At 40.2% G+C, this 13,663-nt stretch overlaps 1 protein-coding gene across 2 annotated transcripts in view; it reads right to left on the reverse strand.

Moving 5' to 3' along the window:
* The window catches only part of LOC101161760 (partitioning defective 3 homolog), a 409,623-nt gene that overhangs the window by 146,291 nt on the left and 249,669 nt on the right, over nucleotides 1–13,663 (reverse strand). For both annotated transcript variants that reach the window (XM_023950354.1, XM_023950353.1), the window contains 2 exons: nucleotides 11,750–11,898; nucleotides 2,903–3,127 (listed from right to left, as the gene is read on the reverse strand). In XM_023950354.1, the coding sequence (XP_023806122.1) occupies nucleotides 2,903–3,127; nucleotides 11,750–11,898 (374 nt within the window). The remainder of the gene's footprint in view (nucleotides 1–2,902; nucleotides 3,128–11,749; nucleotides 11,899–13,663) is intronic.

Consider the following 13,663-nt stretch of genomic DNA (forward strand, 5'->3'; position numbering starts at 1 on the left):
CTATCAGTGACATTTAGGTTTTTTTGAATGCATGTAAACTTTTGCTTTGTTTTGAATGAAAACTATTATCAGAGCACAGTTTACAATTAGGAAAATGTAACAAGATGAATACACTCTATAAACATAACATGGAGGAAATTGAATGACATGGTCTACAGCCAATCAGGATGCAGAACACCTATCCAGACACACACACTAGAAACAATTTTAGAGTAACAAATAACCTCAGAAGCATGTTTTTGGAAAAGGCCCATGGATGCACAGGGAGAACATGCAAACTGGTGGCTCATTGGTGATTCTGTTTCAGGTCCCCCTTGTAGGATTTGAACCAGTGCCGTCTAGCTGTGAGGCAAGAGCGCTAACCACTGTTCCATTGTACAGCCCTCAATGCATTGTAAAAAATTCTGGAAGCAATAAGATCACTAAAATATGTCAAGAGAAGACTGTAGACTGTACCAGAAGTAAAGGATTAGGTTAAAATGTAACATAAATGTCAATTTCTGCTTAGGTTGGTCAGTTCAAATGAAGCATGAGATGGAAGTAATCCCCCCTCAGTAGGGGTGTAACAATTAATCGACTTCATGGATTTATGCTCCTGCAATCCAACCACACCGGTCTGTCTGAGGAAAGTTGTTAATCGATCCACCTATACTGTTATAAAATCCTTTTATAATAATAAAAAAATAATATTTAAATTGATATTGGAAAATATCCTTTGGCTTGAGTAATGCTAGGTTTATTTTACTACAACATTAAAACGACCAAGTGCATGAACGCGGTCAACACATGTGTGATGTCAGCAAAGAATGATCAAACTGTCCTTACAGTCCAATGTGTGGAAACACTTTGAAAGACATGTGACCGGCAGTGTGTGTGTGCTAGAAGGTTCTAATAATCTTCCCTTTGGATTATTTTGATGTGGAAAACAACAGTAGTTTGAACTTTAGGAAACTAAAATGTGGATTGATTTGCCATGAATTTGTGTTTACGTGTTTGTTTGTACATATTTTTAATTTGCATTTGATTATCTTACAAGAAATCCAAGGAATCTGGAAAACTTCATCTGCACTGTTCAGTACCAGGTATTTATGTCTGAGTCACGTTGCTTGATGTTTTGGCTAAAGATGTCCTGGATTGATTTATGGTCATTGAATCAGTTCAAAATGAACTAATATCCACTATGAATTGTATCCTCAACCACAAATTAGGATATGAATCAAATAATTAAAAATAAATAGCTACATCCATGATAAAAAAAGAATCAGACAAAAAGTTTTTAACATCAGGCATCCAGAGCTATACTAGTGGTTTGCTGGAACAGGAAAACACGGCAACCTGAGTTGACAGCAGAATCATAGATGAAGTTGTCCTAATTTGCAGAAGACAACGGGACACATTTAGTCCCATTTTCTCCAAATCTGCTATTAAATGTTCGTGCTTTAATAGTCAATGACATGTTAAAGCCAGTGCAGGTTAAGACAGACAAGTAAAATTGCTCGTTTTACCCCAAGATATAAAAGCAACATTTTTTTTCTCCCGTCTTTTAGTTCTTGTTTTTTTTTTTAAATGATGCAACACATAGTAGCACAAGAGAAAGTGCGTTTCGCCCTGCAGAATATCTTGTGGGGACACATTTTCTTTACGTGATGCCACGTTCTTATTTTATGTAAATAAAAGTCTGGGAGCAGTCAAAGCCAGAGGCTTATCTGTCAACTTTGACTATTAACCTCAGTGACGAGCACAGGCTGCCTGCTTTTATCTAAATTGAAAAACAGAGTTATTTGAATATCATGGGGAGAATGCAATACACTGCAGCAGAGAAAATTGTCTGCTTTCCCCATTTTTCTTCACTGAGATAAGACTGTATTTAGTGGTTTGCCGACAGAGCTTAAGAGAACAAAGCATTTCAGGCAAATAATTCCCTCTTTTTTTTTTTAAATGTCCCCAGGCTTTATTAATGGAATCCTTTCATGGTGGAAAGAAAATTATATCGAGTGATTACTCTTATGCTGTTTCAGTCCTGTTACCTGTTGAAAAATGTAAGACTGTCAGCTCCTCTAAAGCGATGAATGTTTGTGGTCTTCAAACAAAACATTTATGGAATCAAATGAAACTAATTAGCACCTTTTGATGGCAAAAGTTTCCAATACGTTGAACAAAATCTGGTTTAATAACTAGCCAGATAAGCAAAAGTGAAAACATTAGAGTTGAAAATCTATTGTGCTTAATTTCCCTTGATTGGTCGTAGTCACAACTGCCCTTATGTGTGGATATGAGATACTGGTCATACATCACTACCAAAGTTCAACTGGTTTAACTTTTAATGTATGTTCAATGTCTGGTTTTTTCTCAAGCTCAAACACAGACTTGTGTAGTGAAAGGTAGCGGTACGATGGATCATGGCCATGGCAGATGACCCTGCCTAAATCATTTAAATCTTTGTTTTAGCGTTTGCCAAAGTTTATGCTTGAAGCTTTTTCAAAAGTGTGTTAACCTGAAGCTCCCGGCGCGTGTGGGAGGAGCTTCCATCAAAAGGTTTCCTCTACCTCATCACGCAGGCAAGGGGTTGATGAGGGATTAGGTTTATTTATTTAAAAGAGCTCTCCAAAAGCATCAAGGCATTTGTCCATGTCATCATTCAGAGGTTCTCCCAGTGAGAAGCACAGCTGCCCCGCACTGTGGCAGGAGAAGTGGGAGGGGCTTTTTTTGCAGTGGGGAACACAGTAAAAGTAGTCAATTCTGACATCCCTTGCTTTTCTTATCTTATCTTATCTAGTCACACTGCATGTGACTAAGGCACTAGTTTCAACGTAAAAGTATTAAATGTGAACTGGATGCTGGTTTCAAACATTTTCCACAGATAACAGCGGGAATTCAGGGATTCTGATACTGTAACACTCACGTGTTTCAATGCTGCTTCCCTTTTTCGAACCGGATTTCTCGTAGGATTTGTCGATTGCCGCCCGGAAGCTTTCGTTGCAGCCGCGGCCTCTTGTCATGTGGGAGTGGAGCCTGTGGACGCCGATCTTGTTGTTGACGCTCACCTTGGCTACAGCTGCTTCCAGGCTTTCGAGGGAACCTGGCTTTTGCTGACTTGGTGAAGGTCCCACTTCACGATTCTCAGATCCTGCAGAAGGAGTGAACAGTGTCACACAGACCCAAACTTAGGCCTCATTTGGTGTTCATTCATTGTGTTGAGGTTTGTAAAATAATGAGGAGGTTAGAAAAAAAAAACACCTGTGACTGGCTAGAAAATGAGGACAGTACTTTAGGTCCTCTTTGACATTTTTTCTTCAAGGGTGACAGTTTTGTCTTTAATGGCCCGGCTGTGGTAGAGCGGTTGACTCCTCATTGGAAAATTGCAGGTTTTACAGTCCCGCTAAATTTCTAATAAACTCCTGCCGCTCTGGGCTCTTTTTTGGTTGTTTTTTTTTTTGCTAAAAGTGGCATAATCATGATTTAAAGACCACCAGGAAAGCATTTACAATTGATCAAAAGATGATTGAAGTGGGACTTTAAAGGCAGCCTTCAGAAACCTCTGTCCACTCCATAGCTGAGACATTTCACTAAAACTCCACTATTCTTTCTCTTTTTAAACGTTTTGTCCCATTTTTATTTTTGTTTTAAATAATCATACCCGAAAACACATTTTGTAAACCTGTTTATCTGGGGATGGATACCTCCATTCAACCCCAACCTTAACCCTGGCTGCGACAGAAGCCCAGTCCTTTATTCATCCGCCACTGAGCTCGACAGTTTGCCCGATTTATTTGTGACTATAACTGTTTTTCCAGCAAATGTGGCACCATGGGATTGAGATCGTCTAGTCTGATCTGTCCATGGAGCAGGTTTCCCAAAGCTGCTTTGTTTTTTTAGATGTGGCCAAGCTGTAGAGTTGAAAATTGTATTTGTGTAGCCTTTTTTACTCCCTCCGTACTAAAAGTTTGGATTTAAGACATGTCTTTACGAAGACAGATATAGTGCTGATCGACATGGTGGCAGACCCACCGGGACAAAAACAAACTTTGTGTTGAGGAATTATTTTTCCAATGCAGTGGAATGTTTAGGTTGTGCAAGCAGTGGTATTGGTCCATCGCCCTAGAGTTCCTTTTTTATCCAGCAGTGGGTAAATATCAATGCATCTGTCATATCTACTCTGCTTTTATGTAGCTGTAAATCCCTGTGAAATAGAACAACAATAAGGGAAACATTTCTGAAGGAAACTGTCAGTACTACAGGATCAAATGCTAATGGAATAACTTCAATCCAAAAGTCTCTCAGAGGTTAAAGCACATCTGAACAGAGTTTACCCAGAGAGGCAACGAGGCAAAGCCTGCACATGCCGTCAACGGTATGTCCGCTGTGGATTTAGGTGCTGCAACTTAATGGACTTTTCCTGTTAGTTTCCAAAGAGGCAAATATTAATATGTGTTTCTGTCTCCATCGCACATGTGGAGACACTCCACAATGAGGCTCACAGTTTGCTAAAACAAACAGGATAATCCACAATGCTTTAAGTAGTCCAAATGAGGCATGTCCCACTGGTGATCACAGAGGATCTTTAGGCAAAGAAAACAGACCTCTGAACTGGAAGAAAGCAATTTTGGGCAACATATGGAAAAGGGAGCAAAATCAATTTCCACTTCCTTCTGTTCCAAACAGCATGAGAGGTATTTGCTGGAACCAAAGGTTATAAGGCACAACAACTAAATAACACCTGCAAATGCTACAGTTGTGCTAAAAAGGGCAATGTTTCTTGTCTGAGATCTGTGTTTAAATCAAGTTTTTTGGAAATCTTTTCTGTTTTTAATAGATATTTATTTTGTGTAGCTGCTGAAGCACATGCGGACAATTCCTTCTTTGCTCTGTTGGTTTTCAGTAAATACCCAATGTGAGCTTAAGTCAAACCACCATGTGTTCTGGATGTAGTTACTGGTCGCTCGAAATAGTATGAGACTCAGCGGGAAAAGCTTGACCGGACAAATCTTGTCCAATTTCAGAAATAGTAGAATCATTTCACTTCTGAGGCAGTACATGAATAGGTGCATTGTAGGGAATTTAGCCTGAAGTGCTGTGTCTAGAACAATGACTGTAAATAAGAACTGTACTGAAAAAAAACTCACTCGAAACAGGAAGTACCCACTGCCTCGAAGAAGTCAAAATCCTGTAGACTTCTACAGAGAAATAAACATATTACTCTGTCATTCTATTTGTTAGAACAACCATTCGTGCTCTCATCCCTTCCTTTCATGTGTTCTTGCTAATCCTAATTTATTAAAAATACTTTTGCTGTAGTTTAGGTTATCAAATGTTTAAAACTTTTGATTCCCCTCCAGTTTGCCTTCAAGTGGTAGGGGTATGGACTTCTGACAAGCTCACTCCTGATTAGCAAGAGTGGTTGCCATAGAAACGAAAACCGATTTGGAACAATGACTGCTTACTGACTGGTGTCCATTTGCAAAAAAATGCTAACTGAATTGACATCGTTTCGTCAGAGATGTTACCCATTTTCTAAGGGTGACATCACACTCTATGAAGTTCTCATATACAGTCAATGGTCAACAACAGTGTTTCCCAACCTTTTTTACTTGAGCACACTTGATTCAACTCATCATCAAGCTCTATAGAAGCCAGATAATGGCAGCCATAAAAGCAGGTATGTTTGAACATGGTAAGATTGAAAAAATACAGAAAAGTGTTCTCCGAGGACCAGAGAGTAGAACACACATGGACTCCCACTTAGAAAAAATTCACACTCTCATGTGTCCTGCCTAAAACTGCATGGAGCTGGTACACTTTTGACCTTATCATCAAGGGATTTGCTACTGTTGACGGCTATGAATTTAACCCTTTGACACTTGAGATGTCGCTGGCGCACACCTAAAAAACAAATGCTCTTTGACCTACCGTAACTCTTCAACGTGAGTCAACTGATTCTGTCACTTTTCTCCATGAAAGAATCAGCTGATTCACATTGATTGTGCTGACTACACTACTGTAAGGTGGCTTATCCGCACTGCAGAATGGAATTTTGTTAATTGCGCAAACGAGTGTAGAGTTCCGATAGAGGAAGGAACTCTGGAGACAAAGCTCTGGTGTTAAAGACTTAACCTGTATTTTAGTCTGTCACCAAACAGGTGAGAAATGTACATTATGTACACAGAAAGCTTCTTTATAAAGGAAGGACGGACGGAAAGGGAATTCAGCATGACTAGCTGGCACAGAGGGATTGCAAGTTTGAGTTTCACAGGATGCAGCCGTTCACAGGAACACAAATGACATCTGCTGTACTTGGAGACAGGGAATTATGCTCCTGCTTGCTATTCTGGCCCTCAGTAGTACTCCTTATTGTTTCTAACCAACATGGCGAATGTCTGAAAGCAGCACAGAGACAAAGAGAATGGTTAAGGGAAGCAAAAAGAGGGGGAGAAAGGGAGTTTGCCCATGGACCCGGCTGCCTCGACCAGTTTTTTTGTTTCCATCAGAGGCAGCCCCGGCTCTCCTGGGAGACTTTGACGGACAGCTCTCTGTATGCCAGTCTATTATGTGATTCCTATCACACTACAGAAACCTCGGCGCTCTGCTCCTCAGCTCCTTCTTATTCACAGGGAAGAAAATGCATATTCCCCTTTTGCATACAGACACGAGTTTGCCACTCCCCACACGTTTGGAGGAGAAATGCAAATCATTAAACCGAAATAAAAGAAGAGAAAAAAACGGAGAAAAACAAATCAAATATGGAGTGTGCTTTGAATTTTCAACATAGTTAGAAATAAGTCAACCAATGTGTGTTGCTCTGTCAGATTAGGGGGCAAGGACGGTTAACTGGAGATGGCCCGTTTGCCATCAAGCGTTGCCGAGGAGTTATGGCAAACTCTATGAAAAAATAATCAGCAAATATTAGAGACACACAAATTCATAGTCTAATTATAGGAGCCAAAACAATCCTTAGTGACTATTATTCGCCAAAGACCCTTGCATGGGAAGATCTGTGTACAGACAGGGACTCCATCAAGCATAATTTATTTAAAGAGTCAGGGCTTTAAGGAGGGTCATAAAAGGGTAATTAGGTTAAAAATACCCTTCAAGGTGGTTGGAGGAAGGCCATTTGCAAGTTACCAGAATGGAAGGGAGACGTGACTGGGTCAGCTGTGCTGATTTGTCCTTCTCACTTGTTGATCTGTAAATTGAGACTGTGATTTCTGTGTAGAAACTATTGACTGTATATAAGAATTGGGCCGAGGGAGTGTGACGTCGCCCATAGAAAAATGGCTTACTTCCGCATCCAACAAAAGGATGGGTTGATCAGAGTCATTCTTTCTATGGCAACCACTCTCACCAATCAGGGTTGAGGTTTTTGGAAGGCCACACCCCTACCACTTGAAAGCAGGTTACACAAAATGTGTCAATCAAACGTTTCAAAGGTTCAAGGCAGGCACCACATACTTTTATTTGAGACATCTGACTGGCCAGTTTATAATTTAAATAATTTGCACTACGGAAAACAATATCATGACAAATATTTTGGATTAACACGATCGTGGGGAAAAAAGGTATCAGAGTAAGAATGGCTATTCTGACAAATAAAATGAATGAATGAATAAAAGCCGTTTATCGCTCTGTGGGATTTTGGTTTCTTGAAGCCAGCAGGTACTTCCTGTTTGACTCTAGGAAGGCGGCGTTACTCTGTCCAGTTCTTTTTTTGGTCTGCAATCTGAGGCTCTAGAGGCACATGTGGCCCTTAAACCCCCCCCCCCCCCCCCCTTTAACCCTTTTGGTTAAAGAAAAACAAAAAAGTTTTAATTTAAAAAAAAGGTAACTGTAAAGTAAAAGGTAATTAGCAAAGTAAATAACAAAAGTAAGGTAAGTCAAACTTTTTTTTTCTTTTTCTTTATGCTAAATATATATATTCAATGGCAGAAACAAGTTGCAACGTTCTTTTCTTGCCAAAAAAGGCAAGGCCGCCCCTGCAATTATAAATTAATAGTGTCGTTGGATTTTCTATTGGAACCATTGGATTTGGGGAAAAAAACCACTTAGTTGGACCAAAAGAAAAAAAGAAAAACCAGACTTCGAATGCAACCCCAGCGAGTTTGCTTTTGAAGAGTCGCACGCTATATTATGATATCTCATCAGTTTCTCTTCATCCCAAATGGCTCTGGAAATATCAAACACGCTCATTTCTTATACATACATGAGACCCAGTTATTAGATGGTTCTGTTAATTTAATGAACCAGCTCTGTAATGTGCTCCAATAAGAGTTGAAAATATGATAGATCAAATGTGTGGAGCTGAAGAGGCCAACTGGCAAAGAGCGTCTGTATATTCAAATTGCCTCTCCGATGCCTGCCGCCCCGCAGCCCGCTGTACTTTCGGGAGTAATGAGTATTCTCTTCAATTATTTGCAGTGCAGAATGAGCACAATGGCACAGGTCCCCGCAATTGTTGCCAAGTCTCTATTCAGAGCGTCTGCCTTTCAGGAATATGAAAACTCTCATTTGATCATGCCGCAATTACCTTAACGCTTTTCGCTTGTGGATCTAAAGGTGCCAAGATCACACATCCAATCAGGAGCTAGTTATGAGGGAAGACCCTTTTTTGTGATCTAGCTTATTGACTTTATGGGTCTTTCATAGCGCTTGGCTGTAATAAGGATGACAGCGTGTTAGGCAGGCATCAGCACGGTTGCTCACCTCCACGAATTGCGGTGCTGTGGACAATTTTCCATGCTACTATTGAGGACTTGACTTGGTTATGAGCTTTGGTGAAAACCAACAGGCAACAGGTTTGGATCAGCTTTACATAGGGGTCTAACCATTTATTTGAACAACAATTTGATTCGTAATCATAATCTGTGGTTGATGATACATTTCTTAGTCAATATTGGTTCATTCTATGAGGTTCAGTTTCACGTTATATTTAACATAAAAATCCACGGCGACGCCTTGTTGCAACACTGTGGGGCCTCGTCTGAAGATTTCATCTACATTCTATAAAGGTTTTACCTTTTCTTTCTGCAAAGTTATCAACTTTAACCTTTTTTGGACCTTAAGAGAACATTCTGGAAGTGTGAATGATTGCATTTAAAAAGGGTCTAAAGTTTGTAGTTAGGGGTTTAAAGCCTTAAAACATCCACAATTCCATTACTTAGATTTGATCTATCACAAGTTACTTTTAGAAAGTAACTCCCACGATGAATGAGACCACTCTACAGAAAAGTTTTGACTTCATGACCAGTTGAATTAGCTTATTTCCTAGAATGTTTCTGTCTTCTAATGAAATTCACAAAGAAATGTTCACTTCACTCAAGCACGATAAGATATTGGTTGGCTGGGTAGCTCGGTTGGTAAGGTGAAAGGCTACCATGCAGGAATCCAGGGTTCAATTCCCAGAGGGGAATGAGCAATGGCACTGGGGACAATTTCTACATCAATGGCAAACAACATCACTCAGTGGGGGTCCTTAGGCAACACCCTTAATGCTACTGCCTCCCAAGCACAGTTCAGCTGCTACTCACCGCTCCCCCAGGGGATGGGTCAAATGCGGAGAATAATTTCCCCATTGTGTGAAGAATAAAGTATTATTTTATAATTTATTATTAATTTTCTTTCATAAATGTGTATTTGGATGAATAACAATTCCTTAATTTCATTAGAGAAGAGGTTGGCTTCACACAATCTGGTGTGATGGCCGTTTCAAGGAAATATCTAATAAAATTTTGAACACAATGGACCACATGGAACCCATTTTCATGCTCAACAAATCGCTAACTGAAGCCAGAGTGCCATCAGTCAACACCGAAGAAACGTCCTACTGTCACAGTTCTAAGAACCAAAAACGTTTCCATTCTTGATCCAACACAGGTGAAATGGCTGACCACCAATGCACCAACATTGGGACGGGGGTCAATGACCTTTACAGTAGACTGAGCAGCACTGGGAGCTCAAGGAGTGTTATCTGAAGTGATTAATCGGTGATCCGAGAGAAGACAGCACCTGCACAGTGGGAAAGCAAATGCACACAACCACTTTTCCCAAGATACATTAACCTGTACACGTGTGTGAGTGTTACATGGCTTTCCCATCTTGAGGTTGTCCCTAAAAACGTGTTCTTACTTCAACTCAGTGAACAAATGTGGAGTTTCAAATTCTTTGTGTCTTTAGAAAGATTTCAGGTTATTTTTGTAGCTTTTTCTGCTGGTCATAATACAAAGATGGGTTTTGTTTAAAGTGGGAAAATTTTCTTCAAAACTAAATATGCTCCTTACATTATAACATTTTTGTTGTAATCAAGGAAACCATTTGTCTTTGATACATTGTAAGGTCCATATAGCTGACATACTCATCTAGTCATTTAGTATAAAGCCTATTCATTGTTTGCAGAAGTTTCTGATGAAGGAAAGCATGAGTGCCGAGAAATGTAGAGAATTTGAAAGAGGGCATTTTTATATATGTGGAAAAAGAATCATTTCATTGCAGCTCAAATATTACAGATAGATGGATGAGTGGATGAATGGAAAGATGGACGGACTGATATGCTGATGGATGTAGGGATGGACGGATGGATGGATTACAGTGATCCCTCGCTATAACGCGGTTTACTTTTCACGGTTTCGCTACTTCAAGGATTTGCATCGTGCATTGTGTTCCGCATTCTGATTGGCTAAAAAGTCACTCCACTTCTTCTCTACCTGTGCGTCAATAACGTTACAGTTTAATATGTACACGTACGTAAAGCAGCTTGTCAAATTTACATTACGTAGGTGCAAATCATCTAGCAATTTCGAGTTTCTCTAAAACCCATAGAAAAAAGAGCGACAACAACTGCCTATCACTATGTTCTTCTCCTGAACAAACACATCTGCACCACGGGCTTCAAAATAAAGAAAACACTGCAGAGCGGAGTCAGGATGCAGCGGCTCAGTCTGAAGAAATACACCTGAGTCACTATTTGTCCGACTGTACTTTGTATTTTTTTCATAATCATTTTAAATTTTCTCCCGTTTAATCGTATTACTCGGGTGGCGGTGGGCGGGGCTAATCTCCGCAATTTGAAGCCTTCTGTTCACATGGATGATTCAAATTATTATTTGACAGTACAGTACAGAAGTTAGTTGTTGAAAAAAACATTTCTAAAGTACTTTTATTTGTGAAACAAATGCTTGAGCCTGTAAATGGTTTGTTATTTCTTTTCAATGTATAATACAGTATTTAATTGTATAATATTTGTAAAAAAAAAAAGGATTCTACTTCACGGATTTTGCCTATCACGGGTTCTTTTTGGAACGTAACCCCCGCGAAAGACAAGGGTTTACTGTATTGGATAGATGGACAGATGGATAGAAGGAATGGATAGATTAAATGGTGGATGGATGGAGAGATGGATGGATAGACAGACAGATGGAAGGAGGAAATTGATACATTGATGGGTGGATGGATGGATGAATGAATGGATTAACATATAAATGGATAAATGGATGGACTGAAGGAGGAATGGATGGATTGATGGGTGAACGGAAGAATAGATAGATAGATAGATAGATAGATAGATAGATAGATAGATAGATAGATAGATAGATAGATAGATAGATAGATAGATAGATAGATAGATAGATAGATAGATAGATAGATAGATAGATAGATAGATAGATAGATAGATAGATAGATAGATAGATAGATAGATAGATAGATAGATAGATAGATAGCAACCATAATGCATATGCCATATGTTTTGTGCATAAAAATGTACCTAGATCCATGCTTTTGGTTTTTCGACTTTTCATAATCTCCAGTCTTGCAGGATTGTCGTACTGCTTGGTGCGCTTCTCCGACATGCTCTGGCGGCCAAAGCCCTCCCTCTGGAATGAAAGGTCGGCCTCTGCATCAGGACTTAGCGTGCTGAAGTTTGGAAAGAAGAGAAAAGAGGGAGACAGAAACAAATGTATCAAATTAATGGCAAAGAGATAATCCTTTTTGAGCATCATTATCCAATTATAGATGCAGTTTTTTCAATCATTTACATCAAGTTGCACAGCCATGGCTTGAGGCTAGTCTGATATTAAAGCAGAAAGTGAAAAAAAAACCTATTAATATTCACACAACCACAATCCTCAGACCAAAATGCTCCAACACTATCAGATAATGACAATTGATATTCAATACTCACACACACATATACACAACCGTTACACATCTTTTATTTCGGTGACTGCTCCAATAAAGGGCACCTCCATCCCTGCTCAGGATTCTCCATAATTGGGAAGGGGAGGCATGGCCTAGATGTGCGATACCCCTGTGAGGTGAGGGTGCTCCAGGGTCATGGCCACTCAATTCTCATTCAGTCTGCTCGCCCCCCCAATGTGTCATGCAGGACCCAACCCACTACAGTGTACTCTCTTTAACATCCTCCCTATCTCTGTCTGGATCTTAATTGAAAATCAGGGGGGACTGGGAGCAGGAGGCAGGGAGGGAGAGGAGAACTGGGGCATTTACATGTGGAAAAATTCATTTGAATGCAAGAAGACCATCAGTTACTAGACTTTGATCGTTGGAACAAAATGTAGCTATTGTTTCTGTAATTATCATTTGACCATTGTAGATGAATAAAAATGAACTAAAACAGTCCACAAAAGTAACTGCACCCCTGTGAATGTAAGTATAAGCCTTCGTCATATGCCCTTATATGGGGGTTGGCACGTACAGGTACTGTGGTTTTTTGGGTTCTCTGAACCCAGAAAGAGCTGTAGAGAAGAGCGGTCACATCTTAAGGACTCTAATTGTCTGATTTCCTAATTTATAACAGTCAGCCTCCGTGCAAAGAGCGCTCGGATATGACATGAACATCCCCTTTAGGCGCTGTGCGCAGTCATCTGACAAAAGAATAGCGCATGCAAGCTGGTGTGTCTGTTTGATCAAAGTTCAGGGGAACAGTCGCACCAAGACTACTCAAGAAAACTAGGTCTCCTGCAGATCAAACTAAAAAATTGCCACTTTCTGTGGCTATTGCGCTATTCGTCACATTTGTCCCATCTGGATTTTTCCTCCAGATCTCCTTCTAAGTAAAGATGTTCCCTTCAAGCTGCCCTCCATGTTGCCTAATGTTTGCTTTTATGAAGGCCTACATGGGATCGGCTTGAACTTGTTTGCCTGTAAACAATCCTCATTTAAGGTGTCAACCACATTTAACAGTGGAGCTGCCTCCCGTTTCACAGAGGAAGCATGTCTGCCTGTCACTTTGCAGTCAACCATACCTGACAATCCTAACCACCATCAGACTGCCTCATAGGAGCAGCTCCAGAGGACACGGGAAGAGAGAGCAATGACAGCACAGATGTATTATTCATTTATTCATTATCCTTTGCTTTTCTCTCCATTCTTATCATTTCAAGTTCACACAAAAAAAGCTGTGCCCTTTATTTTTCTACTTTCAAATATCATCTGTCTAAGTGACTGAGAGGCGGGGAAGGAACGGTGGGTTACAAAGTGAGCATGTTCACCCTGAATTTGGATGAAATTCAGTCCTGGCAGTAGCAGCTTGTGGGCCTGCAGAGCTAACAGACAGAGTGACATAGTGAGAGGCCAGCGGGTTAGAGCGTGTACGGTCCTGTCAGTCAGGTACACAGAGGTGACAAGTGTGCAACTGTTTGGAAGAGTAATTATGGAA

The sequence above is a fragment of the Oryzias latipes genome, chromosome 20, assembly GCF_002234675.1.
Source record: "Oryzias latipes chromosome 20, ASM223467v1".
Lineage (NCBI taxonomy): Eukaryota > Metazoa > Chordata > Actinopteri > Beloniformes > Adrianichthyidae > Oryzias > Oryzias latipes.